Source organism: Dreissena polymorpha, chromosome 3 (genome assembly GCF_020536995.1).
Source record: "Dreissena polymorpha isolate Duluth1 chromosome 3, UMN_Dpol_1.0, whole genome shotgun sequence".
Classification (NCBI taxonomy): Eukaryota; Metazoa; Mollusca; class Bivalvia; order Myida; family Dreissenidae; genus Dreissena; species Dreissena polymorpha.
Window position 1 is genome coordinate 23,015,222 of NC_068357.1, and position 14,849 is coordinate 23,030,070.

At 38.4% G+C, this 14,849-nt stretch overlaps 1 protein-coding gene across 1 annotated transcript in view; it reads left to right on the plus strand.

Moving 5' to 3' along the window:
- Window positions 1–354: 354 nt before the first annotated feature.
- The window catches only part of LOC127873279 (Bardet-Biedl syndrome 1 protein homolog), a 38,618-nt gene continuing 24,123 nt past the window's right edge, over window positions 355–14,849 (plus strand). Inside the window, exons 1-3 of the mRNA XM_052417059.1 lie at window positions 355–503; window positions 2,124–2,293; window positions 4,118–4,207. Of these exons, the coding sequence (XP_052273019.1) occupies window positions 457–503; window positions 2,124–2,293; window positions 4,118–4,207 (307 nt within the window). The 5' untranslated portion in view covers window positions 355–456. The remainder of the gene's footprint in view (window positions 504–2,123; window positions 2,294–4,117; window positions 4,208–14,849) is intronic.

The following is a 14,849-nucleotide window of genomic DNA, read 5'->3' on the forward strand; positions in this document are numbered from 1 at the left end:
TAGGCTTCTTCCCGAATTGCCAGGGTGGGAGCTGATGCTTTTGCATTCACATTCCAAGGTGTTGACCCCAGTTTTATTCATACGTGTTTGCGTTTTTTACTTACGATTGTGTCGTTTGGTTAGGGTCTCACATAAATTAAGGACCTCAAGCTGAAGGCTAACTTTATGTGAATATGAATGTGTTTATTTGTTGTGATTTTCTGTAAGATAAAATACTTAAGTAAAACAAGTGAAAATACCAATACAATAGAACGGTAAAATGCTTCCGAGACGTAGATATCTACGTCTCTGAATGCTTGTTCTATGTATGTGAGATGAAAACTTACATTTGGCTGTGAAAGTCTACTGTGTGACCTCATAAGACGTTATGAATGTTTAGTTTTCACAACACACTAATATTTTTGCACCGACAAATTGTTTTCATCGGTAACGTCAAGTGGTGAAATATTCTGTAAAATGGCCACAGTTGACTTTGCAAAGCACCCAGTAGATATTCAGAAAACGTAATTAAATTCATTATGATTTACTTTGTAGGTGTTAATAAAAGCTTGGACGTATGTATGCATAAATAAATGATGACGCTTAAAAATATACTTGACAAGACTGAACATAATGTTGTCTAGTTACAAAATAGCATTCCAGGCAATCCAGCTGTAATTCGTTTGCATTATCAACATACACCAAGTATAAGATAAATTTATTTTTAAGAAAAATAAAAATAATAGCACAAACAATGACGTCAAGTGTAATGATAATTTAAAGTCTGGATATAAAGGTTGTTTTTAAATGTATGCACTCATTTCTGAACAAGATATTTTTACAACATGCCCATTGTATTTTCCAAATGGATCCATGAAACTTATATCACTTGCAATTAATCCTTAGTCTGATTCCCAGAGTGTTTGATAATTTTTGCAATGACAGCTTTGAGAGTCCATAAGCACCCCTTCATAAACTCAATCATTTTGAGCAGCAATTCAGTGCCCATCACTAAACAGTAACTAATTAAGGAAAGCCTTTAATAAACTTCTTAAACACATTAAATTTATCTGAATGGCAGTCTACTAATGTTATCCGTTGCATGCACCTTTAAAAACACGACGATGTTTCAACACACTCTTGCCAACATGTTTATGTTGAAATTTTTAACAGTGTTAATATTCAACATCTTTTGGACTTTCTTGTAAACTAAGGCTACATCAAACATCGCAATGTGCAAAAGATTGGTGTACAGCGACCTAACAGATAGCGACGCTTTAAGTCAGCAACATTATGACAGTTTTCCAATATGGTGGATAAAGCGTACGAAAGAATAACAAAGTAAATTAAAAGCAATTATTTCTTGCTTTAATGGTACCATTTTCATGAGTTTAAGCTTTAGACAGGTAAACAATGATACATTTTAAAAGAATTAGTGTTCCTTAGCCCTTGCAGTGGTGATCAAATTTTGCACCCTAGGACAATAGACAGCCCATTAAAGCTGAGAGTTGAATTATTGCAACTAAATAAATCTCCAAAAGACAGGTATATCAAATAGGACTGCAAAAACAAAATTCACCTAAGAGATAAGAATATTGTTTATTGAAAACATAAGCCAAATAATCAGTAACATATACATAATTATGAATTACAAAAATATTTCAATGTTAAATAATTGCATTAAGGTGTTAATTTTTTTTACGTTTCTGTGTGTTAGAGCCATGAAACCTTTAAGAGATGACCTGATCATACAAGTCATCAGTTTACTTAAAATGGAATCATGCACTTGACTAGAGTTTATTTAAATTATTCAGCAACTTTGTGCGTGTGAATTAAAAGATTCTTACACATTTGAGGTCATTTGAATTTTGTATTCAGAACTGCTGATAGCAATATTTAAGTACTGTATTTAATATTATATAAGCAGATACTATTATATTAATAAAACTTAAATTGATTACTACCACAACTCAGAAAATTAGTAGCCTAATTTTTTAATATGCTACTTACATCTTGTTATTCCAAATGGCTTGTACAAATTTGAATGCACACAAAATATTTTGTACAGTGAATCCAGGCAAGTTGCTAGTTACAAATTTAAATATCCACAAAATAGAAAATTGTCAAGGCATATTTTGTTACAGTGAACCTAAGCAGTCTAAATGGCTGGATGCCTATCAGGACCCAGTGGCCTCACTCTACTCGTTCACCCAGTGTATAACGCTTGCCGACATACAGGCTGATGGGGACTGGAAACTCATTATTGCGGACCTGGGCACTGGCTCCTTCAACATGAAACTTAAAGTGTACAAAGGTATTTGCAAGATAATTGTTAACTTGTTATATCTTGCAATGTCTGGTAATTGTCAACTTTTTATTTAAGGTTAATTTGTTGGTGGTTGTCAAAGTGGATAAGCAATTTGTCGTGTAGGGTTATTATTTTGCAATCAGCAATATAGTTTAGCTTAGTTTTTCATCAAACAATTCTGCAAAATAACCTTACTGACCTACTGAAATCAAAACATATTAACATAATAAATAATATTTACCCAATAAATCAATATATAAAATATAAACACATGATAATTTGGGTAAAACTTGCCAATTGTATGTTTCACCAAATATGTTTATAACGATAAAAAACACATTTAAGACAATTCTAAAGAATCAAAATGAATCCAAATTAAAACTTGTGTCTGTATTGTGAAAGCACATCCTCAAATAGTATTATACTAACTTTTTAATTATTCTGTGACTATAACTAGAATATTATTATCTCCAGCAAAAGGCAGTGGGATATATAATCAGGGTTCGCACAAGGCTTGAAAAGTGCTTGAAAACGTGTCCTAGGCTTGAAAAGCCCTTGAACAAAGGTTGGCCTTGAAAAAGTGCTAGAAAAATACTTATTTCATGTAAAAAAGCCTTGAAATTTTTTATTTTGTTCAAAATTACTTTTATCATCGCCATAAACTTAAATCGTTCTTAAGGAAAATATTACGAAAATTTATCATAAATTCCTTCGCGCAAAAAATGTGTACCAAAATATAAGTTTCGTACACTATTGGGTACGAAACATTAAGTGTACACGTCCCAGATTATGTGTACTACGTCAGAGGTTCGCCATTGTGATCAATTTTCGCGAGTAAAAATTCAGCGATGGGGAAGTGTCGTTTCAAACCAGAGTGGTTAACTGAATATTCCTGGCGCTACTTTCTGGTCATAAACACCGATGATATGCAGAAAAATGCTTAAATAATTACAACTTATACGATACGTCAACATTCTTTAAACATGAATATTCATGGCGCTATTTTCTGGTCTTAAAGAAGTTGTCAAAATGACATTTATCGTTATGTTTTGCGCGAAACTTATGAATGTTCCTCGGAACAGAAAACACATGACATTTGAAAAGCACATTGTTGGGTCTATATAAAGACCATTGGTGTCGGGGGAAATGGGTGAAAGCGCTTTGAAAAGCCACAATAAAGGGGAAAGCCACAAAGAAAACATGAAATTGAGAAGCAAACAGGGGTCCTGCATTGTGCTTTTTGGTGAAACAGGAAGGTGCTATTGTTAAAACTGTGCAATCTAAAACAGACATTAACAACAACAGCCCTGTGAAATACAAAATGTTATAGTAAATGACTTCTGTTTAAATGAAATGAACTAGTCTGTTTGATGTGAGCATATAAAGAGACAGTGTGTTTGTTTGTAATAACTTTAAAAAGTAAATACATATGTGAGACTCATTGAGTTAAGGATGGATAACATTTATGTGTATGTAATAATTAGAAATAACACAAATGATTTATTGTGAAATTAGTTTAATGTGTTAGAGCAAATAAATGATATAAACTGTGTTAATCTGGCTTGAAATGCATTTTTTAAAGGAAACTAACATACGGTTCTCGGCCTTGAAAATGAAAATTTGGCCTTAAAAAGTCCTTGAAAAGTGCTTGAATTTAGGTTTGAGATTTTTGTTTGAACCATGATAATTGACCCTGTTCATCCGTTTGTCAGTCCGTTCCCCCCGCCAGTTTCTCCGTCTTTCTGTCACAACATTTATTTTTGGTAGGGAATATCAATTCAACGAATTTGCTCATTTATTATGTAAATTTCATCAAGGTTTATATTATAGGAACTGATCTGTTGAGTGAGAACACGATTATTGACCTTCCTACTGGTGTAGTCACCTTCTACATGGACACTCATGAGCCCAGGACACCTGGTATTGTACCAATTGTTCATCATATGAATGCATTGTTTCCACACGAGTAATGAGACAATCATGTCACTTTGTTGTATACTGTAATAACTCTAAGTCTACAGACACTCTAATTTTTCGGACACCCTCTTTTTAAGCAAAAATAATTATTTTTCGTGACTCTAAATTTTTTGGATGTCCAAGTTTTTGTCCATAATTAATGTCTCTTAATTTTCAGAAATATATTTTACCGCTTTTCTACAGACTTTGGCCCTGTTTTTGCTTATCTTGTGACATTTCGATCATGGATTTTTACAATGGGATTAAGGTCATAAAACCTGCAGATTCATGCCTGAGGGCAATGGACCATTACGTTGGCGAAATTGGGTAAATAACCATGTTTTGGGTAGAAAGTAATGTATTCACCCAACAGCTTTTAAAACAGTATCGTCCTATTAAGGAATCAGAATGTTTTTTGACTTTACGTTTTTGTTCTATATCATTTCAAGCAGGAGTTAGCAAAGCTGTGAAGTTTTATTTACTTTTTTTAAGCAGAAAAAGAAGAGTTCATCACAAGGAAAATATTATACATTGATTGATTGCATGTATTTCAATATAATTATTATTTTCGGACACCTGAATTTTTGTCTCTAAATTTTAAGAAACCTGTCATTGTTGAATATTTTTCGTACAAAAATTTTCGGACACGAACATTTTTTATAATTTGTAAGTGTCTGAAAACTTAGAGTAATTACGGTAACCCTTTACATGTTTACAACATTTTTAATAAGTTTCAGTCTCTTATTATTATGCCCCCGGTAGGGTGGCATATAGAAGTTGAACTGTACGTCAGTATGTCAGTCTGTCCGTACGTCCGAAAAAAACTTTAACATTGGCCATAAATTTTTAGCTCACCTGTCACGAAGTCACATGGTGAGCTTATATGACCGTGTGATGTCCGGCGTCCGTATGTGCGTGCCTGCATGCGTGTGTGCGTCAGTCAACAATTTGCTTGTGTAGACAGTAGAGGTCACAGTTTTCATCCAATCTTTATGAAATTTGGTCAGACTGGTTATCTTGATGAAATCTGGGTTGGGATTGTATTTGGGTCATCTGGGGTCTAAAACTAGGTCACTAGGTAAAAAACTAGGTCAAATAATTGAAAAACCTTGTGTAGACTATAGAGGTCGCAGTTTTCATCCAATCTTTATCAAATTTGGTCATAATGTTTATCTTGATGAAATCTGGGTTTGGATTGTATTTGGATCATCTGAGGTCAAAAACTAGGTCGCTAGGTCAAAAACTAGGTCAAATGATAGAAAAACTTTGTGTAGACAATAGAGGTCGCAGTTTTCATCCAATCTTTATGAAATTTGGTCAGAATGTTTATCTTGATGGAATCTGGGTTGGGATTGTACTTGGGTCATCTGAGGTCAAAGACTAGGTCACTAGGTCAAAAACTAGGTCAAATAATAGAAAAACCTTGTATAGACAATAGAGGTCGCAGTTTTCATCCAGTCTTTATGAAATTTGGTCAGAATCTTTATCTTGATAAAATCTGGGTTGGGATTGTATTTGGGTCATCTGGGGTCAAAAACTAGGTCACTAGGTAAAAAACTAGGTCAAATAATAGAAAAATCTTGTGTCGACAATAGAGTTGGCAGTTTTCACCCAATCTTTATGAAATTTGGTCAGAATCTTTATCTTGATGAAATCTGGGTTGGGATTGTATTTGGGTCATCTGAGGTCAAAGACTATGTCACTAGGTCAAATAATAGAAAAACCGTCAACAATTTGTTTGTGTAGACAATAGAGGTCACAGTTTTCATCCAATCTTTATGAAATTTGGCCAGAATGTTTATCTTGATAAAAACTGGGTTGGGATTGTATTTGGGTCATTAGACGTAAAAAACAAGGTCACTAGGTCAAATAATAGAAAAACCGTCAACAATTTGTTTGTGTAGACTGTAGAGGTCACAGTTTTCATCCAATCTTTATGAAATTTGGTCAGAATGTTTATCGTGATAAAAACTAGGTTGGGATTTTATTTGGGTCATCCGGGGTCAAAAACTAGGTCACTAGGTCAAAAACTAGGTCAAATAATAGAAAAACCTTGTATAGACAATAGATATTGCAGTTTTCATCCAGTCTTTATGAAATTTGGTCAGAATCTTTATCTTGATGAAATCTGGGTTGGGATTGTATTTGGGTCATCTGGGGTCAAAAACTAGGTCACTAGGTCAAAAACTAGGTAAAATAATAGAAAAACCTTGTGTAGACAATTGAGGTTCATTCCATTTCGTGTTTCCGGCCGCCATGTTGGCTGTTTGTCAATAAAGAATATATAAAAGCTTCTGAAATTAACCGCCAAAGTTACAGGAAAACAGAGAGGCCCTGCAAGAACAGAGAAATCCAGATCCACACTACTACCGCTATTGATTCCTTGCCCGTCCATGACTAATTTTTTTTCTTTTTCGTAAATTCTTTAATAGCACTATTTCGGACGTCATTTGGTTTTCGGAAACTTTTTTCTTGGTTTTATATTACAGTATATAGCAACTACCAAATGACTTAACATAGCATTATTATTTGTTTATATAAACTTTTTGGGTTATTTACCGGTGCGGTGCGTGTTATTTATGTTATACTGTCAGGTTATTAACGACAATTAGATTAAATTTATATATATTGGTTGATTGTCCCAGGATTGCGATTGTAGTGATTATTCTTTCCTTATACCTTGTCGATTTCTTTTTCTCATTCAATTCCTACAATGTCCTTTCACAACAAAACATCCAAAACATCCAAGGGGCAGAGCAAGAACCTGGCCCCTTTACTAGGGGAGGCACTTTCAGGGTTAGATTCCCATCATCTTACTCACAACATCATGCCCTTTAAGTGCCTCCTCCAGTCAGTTGGAAGTGTAGGCCCCATTATGTCTTTTTTCACTATATTCCAACTGGTCTCGTGTTTGGCTAAGGAGCTCCCTGGACTCGTTGAGCGGACTGTGCCTCTTGCGTCCGGTTGCATTTTACTGCAACTCAAGTCCGCTCAGGCGCTTGCCACCCTACTCTCTAGGGGGACTTTCTACCTTGGCAGCGTCGCAGTCCGGGCCTTATCACCTTCAAACATGAGGTCAGTGTCAGGTTTCATAGCAGGGATCCCGGAAAGTCAGGAACTCATGGAACTTCAAGGAAATCTTATATTTAGCCCTGCGATTCCCCTTTCCGAACTCTCTATAACTAACTTGGAAAGGGTTAACCCCTATCGCCCTGCGCCCCCTGGCTTTCCGAGACTGGTCAAAATAACTTTCCTTACATCTATCCCAGTCCCAAACAAAATCCTTGTGAAGGGCACAAATATTGCCCTTGACATTCGTCCCTGCCCGGTCCAACCTGCCCGGTGTTTTAACTGCCAGGGTTTTGGACACATAGCCAGCAGGGGTAAATGCTCCAGCATCACTACCTGTTGCCGCTGCGCCGGAACTACTTGCCAGAGAAGGTGCACCAACAAAACACGTTGGTGCGCCAACTGTGGTGGCCCGCACTCTGCTTCCTACCAGGGGTGCCCCTCCTATAAGAAGGCTGTCTCCTTAGCCACCTTCGCTCATTTTTATGGGGTCACCTGGTCCGAGGCGGAGAGCAGGCTATTTATGCCTGACACTGCGAGCCACAGCGTGGGCGCCCGTAACACAATCAACACAACCGGTTCCAAGTCAACAACCAAACATGCCTCTGCCGGTATTATCACGCCCCAAACCGAGAGGTCATGTCCTTTAGTTGAGGGGCTAGTGGGTAAGAGTACCCCCCCTCAACCTTTAAATAGGAAATCCTCCCCTAAGGTTACTATTGTGGAACCGGTAACCAAACAAACACCAGATTTATGCACCACCCCCCCTGTATCGCCTATCCAGGGGGATCCACCCACTCAGAGACGCCCTCCTGTGGCTACCAGGGGGTCCTCCCCGTCCACCACGTTGACCGACGGTGCTAGCCACACCACCTGTAGTGGTCCTACACTGTCGGACGACTCTATGTTTGATATCACGGGGAGAGACTCTCTGGTGTCAGTGCACTCCAGTATATTGGAGAACCTTTCTATCTCTGGTATCTGTGAAATAGAGGAGGAACCCCGAGTTAGTGTCCCCCCTAACCGTCCCAGAATGGTCGACTCCCAGACATCCCCAATGAGCTCCCCTTCCGACAACACCAGCAGACGCAACTCGTTTGCTGGGGACTCATTTATTAAAATCAAGGGTCCGCCAGCAACAGGTCCCACCTATAGGAAAATATATCTCAGCGAGCTGGCGGATCTGGTTGCTGAGATAATAAAGGACCAGAAAAGGCCCACTGGGAGTCGAGTTATATCTTACATTTATAATAAAATTGATTCTCGATTCAAAAATTGCAGAGAATCAATAACAAAGGTTATCCCCCCTGATAAAATTTTAACTAATAAAATCCATTCTGGAACTGGGGATCCTCCAATAGTAGTAGCAGATCCAGGATGCCCCCCCCCCCCGGCCAGCGGTACCCGCCCTACAAATAAGAAACACGTTCGGCTTGCCAGGACCCCTGCGAAACTCAAAGGGGCCTGTGCAGGCCACAAACTAGGAGTTAAATCTCCTCACCACTCAATTAATCAGATTAAACGCAAGTTAATTTCGCACCACTATGGACAGTAACCTGCAAATAATATCATTCAATGTTGGTGGTCTTTCCGCCAACAAATTTACTGAATTAAAATATTTTATTGACTGCAACCCTAATACCCATATTATATGTTTACAGGAAACTAAATTTTCTAATATTTCTGTAAAACAAATACCAGGGTATAACTGCGAATTTAAGAATTATGTTACTTCAAACCAAAATATTGCTGGTGGTCTTGCCATATATATTAAAAATACAATTAATTATGAACACCTGGGAGTGAACAACCAATTTAAATCTGATGGTAGCACTGCTATTGAGGCATTAGCAATTAAATTGGTTATTGACAAGAACCGGCCTCTTATCCTGGTCAACTTATATTCAAGAGGATGTGATCTTGAAACCCTGAACGGCCTCTTTAAGGAATTAAGGACCATTAAAGGACCCTTTGATGTAATATTCACAGGCGACTTTAATGCACATCACCCTGCTTGGGGTTCCATAAATTCAGATGCAGAAGGTCGGGCGGTAATAGAATGGTTGGACGAGCAAGATCTTATACTGCTCAATGACGGTTCTCCAACCAGGCTTAACCCCACTGGTTTAAACTCCCACATTGACCTTACTGCTGTTAATGCCAGGATAGCAAGTGCGTCTGCATGGGCAACTGTTAAAGATACCATGGGATCTGATCACCTCCCACAACAGGTTACCCTGCTCAACTATATTGCACAGGGAACTGAGGCCCAATGCTCAGGGGAGCAAAAGTTTTTATTGGATAAAGCAAATTGGGCTCAGTTTAGGGACCTCTGCTTAGATCTCTCCCTTGCAGATGTTCACTCCCAGGATCCAAATCTGTTTTGTATTAACTTAACCAGCAGGATACTGTCCATAGCGGAATGTGGCATACCGGTCTCCTCCGGCAAGGTCAAAGCCAGAAATAGGGTCCCGTGGTGGAATGAGGCGTGCTCCAATGCGGTACAGGATCGTAAAAATGCTTTAAAAATCCTTAAAAAGAACCCCGCTGAGCATAATCTTCTTAATTATAGGTCCCTCGAAAATCAGGCAAAGCGGGTTATTTTGGACGCAAAAACTCAAAATTGGAAAGAATTCTGTGATTCAGCTATCATTAATAAGAAAAATACTAGGGATTTTTGGCAAAAAATTCACAGAATTAAAGGAAATTCATTCACCCCTGTACCGCTACTTAAATACAAAGGCGAAATTGCCACAACCCCAAGGGACAAGGCTCAATTTTTGGTACGACATTTTCAATCTGTCTCCAGTGACTCAAACCTTCCCGTTGAAACTCTGAATTATCAAAAGCGGTTTGAGACTGAGCACCGAAATATTTTAAATGAGCCTGGGGATAATAGCACGCCTCTCAATTTACTTTCACTATTACAGAATTATTAAGTGCCATTAACAGCAGGAGCAACACCGCCACGGGGCCTGACAAAATAGCATATTTAATGTTTAAAAATATGCCAGCCATAACTCTAAAAATCTGGCTTAACCTATTCAATCAGGTGTATAGGACAGGCAGGATACCACCCGATTGGAAGTAGGCCACAGTGATTCCAATTCCTAAACCTGGTAAAGACAAAAATGATCCAAACTCATATCGACCAATAAGTCTAACATCACATGCAGGTAAATTACTAGAAATAATGGTCAAAAATAGATTAGAACACTTATTGGACTCAAATAACATACTAAACCCCTTCCAGTCTGGCTTTAGGAAGGGGCGATCTACTCTTGATCAGCTAGCTAGATTACAACATGATATTCTTTCTGCAAAAAATCAAGGGCAATCAGTATTAGCAATTTTTTTGGACCTTCAGGCTGCCTTTGATTTAACATGGACCTTCGGCATACTAAAAAAGCTAGCTGACTATGGAATCACTGGATACTGTTTCCACTACCTCAGAGCATTCCTAGAGGGCCGTAAAATCCAGGTCAGGGTCGATGGGGAGTTATCAGAGGTAACCATAACTGATCGCGGAACCCCTCAGGGGTCCGTAATATCCCCAACTCTGTTCTCCCTCATCGTAAACGGTCTACCTGATGCCGTAAAAGACTCAGGAATGGTTATCTCCCAGTTTGCCGATGACTCAGGCACTTGGTTAAAGGGGTCTAACATGTTACGCCTGCAAAAGAGGGCTCAAGCAGGCTTAGACTCCATATGGAAATGGGCAATTGAATGGGGATTCAAAATTTCTCCAACCAAAACAGTAGGAGTACTATTTGGCGAACAATTTCAGCACTCTTTGGACTTAAATTTAGGCGGCACCAAAATTATCTTTGAAAAAGTGGTGAAATTTCTAGGTATGTACCTAGATAAACAGTTAACTTTTACTCACCACTTTAAATATTTGGCAGAAAGGTGCGAAAGGGACCTAAATTTAATGAGAATGTTAAGAGGCACAGGTTTCGGATCAGATAAAAATAGCCTCTTAACACTCTACAAGTCCCTTATACGTCCAAAGCTAGATTATGGAGCCCAAATCTATGCATGTGCTAAGCCAAACGCCCTAAAAATGGTTGATGCCATTCAACACAAGGCCCTAAGGATAGCTCTGAGAGCCCTAAACTGTACACCGGGTGCACTGCTAGAGGAGGAGGCCGGTGTGTTACCTCTTGACTTGCGTAGAAAACAACAGTCCCTCAATTTCTGGGCCAGGGTTAAGTCTCGGCATGGTTCAAACCCCGTAAACAAACTTGTCGGGACTGGCACCTTCGTCAAGGGGAAAATACTTAAGCGTAAGCATGTCGCCCTACCTTTTGGTGCGAGTATTAGGACCCTGGTTGAGGATGCCGGTCTCGACAAGGTACATGTAGCAGACCTGAGGCCCTCCAAGGCCCCCCCCTGGACGCTTGGACCCATTGATGTTGACCTATCACTCTCTAATAAAATAACGAAAACTGACTTGCCACAACTCATCAAGTCAGAAGCTCTCTCTCTTATAGATAATATGTATGCTGAGCATCTAAAAATCTACACTGACGGCTCCAAATGCCCTAACTCTGGTTTGGTAGCCAACTCTTTTGTAATCCCTTCAAAAAACATTAGTAAAACGCACAGGCTCAGCAACAATCTCTCTATTTTTACAGCAGAACTTTTGGCAATTAAATTCTCTCTGTGCTGGATATTGGTCAATAAACCTACTAAAACTGCTATTTTATCAGACTCAATGTCATCTCTTGAGTCCATAAAAAACAGAAATAGCAGATCTAGGCCTGATATTTTAGCTAGCATTTTGGAACTTCATCAACAGTGCCTAGATAAATCTTTAAAGGTCACATTAGTATGGTGTCCAGCACATGTCAACATCAGTGGGTATGAACAGGCCGACAGGGGGGCCAAAGAGGGCCTCTTGAGGGGGGCCGTAGATGTTGGGGAACCCCTGGCACCTTCTGAGATCTACTCCCTGACAAAGAAATTTGTTTTGGGCGAGTGGAATCTCCGGACCGACAATTTGTCTTCCCGTCGACATACTTTTACTAGACCTGCGAAAACCCTCAGGCCGCCTGACAGATACTCAGCAAGCATTGTGCTTGACAGAGCCATCACGCGCCTGAGGATGGGAACCACCCTATTACCCGGTGGCGCAGGAAAGTATGTCCTCGGTATAGACCCTGCATGTCCTAGGTGCCAGGAACCTCTCACTGCGCCCCACATGCTGCTACACTGTCCTAACCATAAGGCGCAGAGGGACCACCTTGAAGCTGCATTGCACTCCCATGGACTAGTTTTTAACCTTACCAACGTGCTAGACCCCAAGGGAGCAGCTAGGGGCCCGGTCTTCTCTGCCCTCGCCAAATACTTACTAGATTGTCAGATAACTGACAAAATCTAGGCCATTGGGGGAGGGAGAGCAGCCAACACCCACCTAATTATACAGTCTTGTGACTGTTTTCTTTTAAAAATGTGTAATCTCTGCACAAACCTGATGTAATCAAATAATTGTGTTGGATTTGTGTCGCTTTTACACAACGTTTATTTTAGTTTTTAATGGGTTTATTGTTCTACCCCGCCCTTTCTAAATCAGGCCAATGGCATTGACCTGGTCTTCTTTATTTTAATTCATTTTTTATGAGAGCATGACGTTAGTCCACCATTTACATTTTTCAGTTTTTTAATATAATCATATTTTATGGCATTTCTTACTACAAGAAAGGACGAGGCTGTCCAGTAACCTGGGATTGTTGGCTGCATTGCACCCCCTCCCTTCCTCTTTGACACCCCACCCTTTCCCCTTCAAACTCGAAGAACCATGTCAGACTGGAGTGCACGGTGCAGGGCCTTATACCATGCTAAAACCCGTTTTTAGCCCTATCTAGGACAAAGTATTGTCGACCTTGTTGAAAGTACTAATCTTGTACCTTGGAGTACACTAAGGATTATTATAACTGCTATCTTGTGTGGCAATTTCCTTATTTTTGTGAACACTGCTATTTTATATAGCAAATTGCCTTAATTTTATTATTATTGCATTAACTCATGTTAAAATTGCTACTTTAATAGCAAATATCCTAATTTTTATATTAAATTGCTATTTTATATAGCAAATTGCCTTGGTTTTACTGCCTAATTGTCATTATGGATACCATATAAGGTACTTAAGTATTATTTCCTCCAATGTTATCATCAGTATACTAATAATATTGGATAGATAAGAGCTTTTAGGGTTTATCTTAACGTATCAAGGTAATATTTGGTCTTTTTACCATGTTACATCTTACCATTATCAATTTTCCTTCAATAGTATACAAACTATTTTTCATTTACCGTGCACTCCCTCTGGTCCAGGGGAAACAACCATTGTAGACTTCATCATCACAATTACCTTAGTACAACTGAGTGACACCACCCCTGCTGGCTCTTCTTTTCCCCCACCCACATCGGCCTACACTTCCATAAAATCTCTCCTTCTTTCAACCCTCCAGGGTGGCAACATGTATTTTAAATATTTAAATGCATATAGTCCTGTACATATTGTAAATAATGTACATCTTGTACAAATTTAGCTGTCTGTCTTATTTTTAACTGTAAAGTACATTGTCTTACCCTTAATTTTTATGTGGCCCTATGAAGGTGACCGTTTGGAGACACGTAAGTTATTGCCCTTAACATATAAGGGTTTATTACTAAACCCACTTTTAAATATTGTTTTAATGCCACTCTGGGGGGATCTCTCTTTCCCATAGCCCAATCCTCCTTAAGTTCCATACAGACAGGGTCTTATGTTGGAGCATTACGGCTATATTCCCTGTCTGCAAGTGTTCAACATTGAGCCACATACATAAACTTGTACTCATTAATTTTTTATCAACTCAATACTCAATTGCAATATTAATATATAATTGAGAGTTACACACTCTATGTGATATCATATATTGTCTTTTTTTCTTTTTTTCCTTTCCTTCTCATATAATTGCATTTGCACATGCAACTTCACTCTACATTTGAGAGCTGTTAAATCAGGCTCTGGCTTCTCTATTAATAAATGTTCTTAGATATAAACATATCTCTCTTATGATTAGATCTTGTTGTTTGGCGCTTAGCTTAAACTTTAAACATACACATAAAAATGGTACTTGACTATGCATGTAAACATATTGTGGCAATGTTCAACCACTTTGTGATCTGGAAAACCCTCAAATATTATTATTTTGTTACACAAACATATTACACATCTGTGTATTCCTTTTTCTATAATTAATATATTAAAAATTGTCCTATTTGGATTCAATTTTTTAAACCACAGATCACAAAGTCTAAAGACTCCAACAAACTCATTGCAGTATATACTGAACAGTGGGTCTGGTAATGATGCTGCCACATACAACAGTATGTGTGTTTTCACCATCTTTACTTATAAAAATTGGGCTATTCTTTCTCTCTCTCCTCCTTAAAAAACAATACAAAGAATAACATACAATAACAAGATCATATGAATGATATAAATTAATAATAAGTACAGTATACTAAAAAACAACTCCATGTTCTT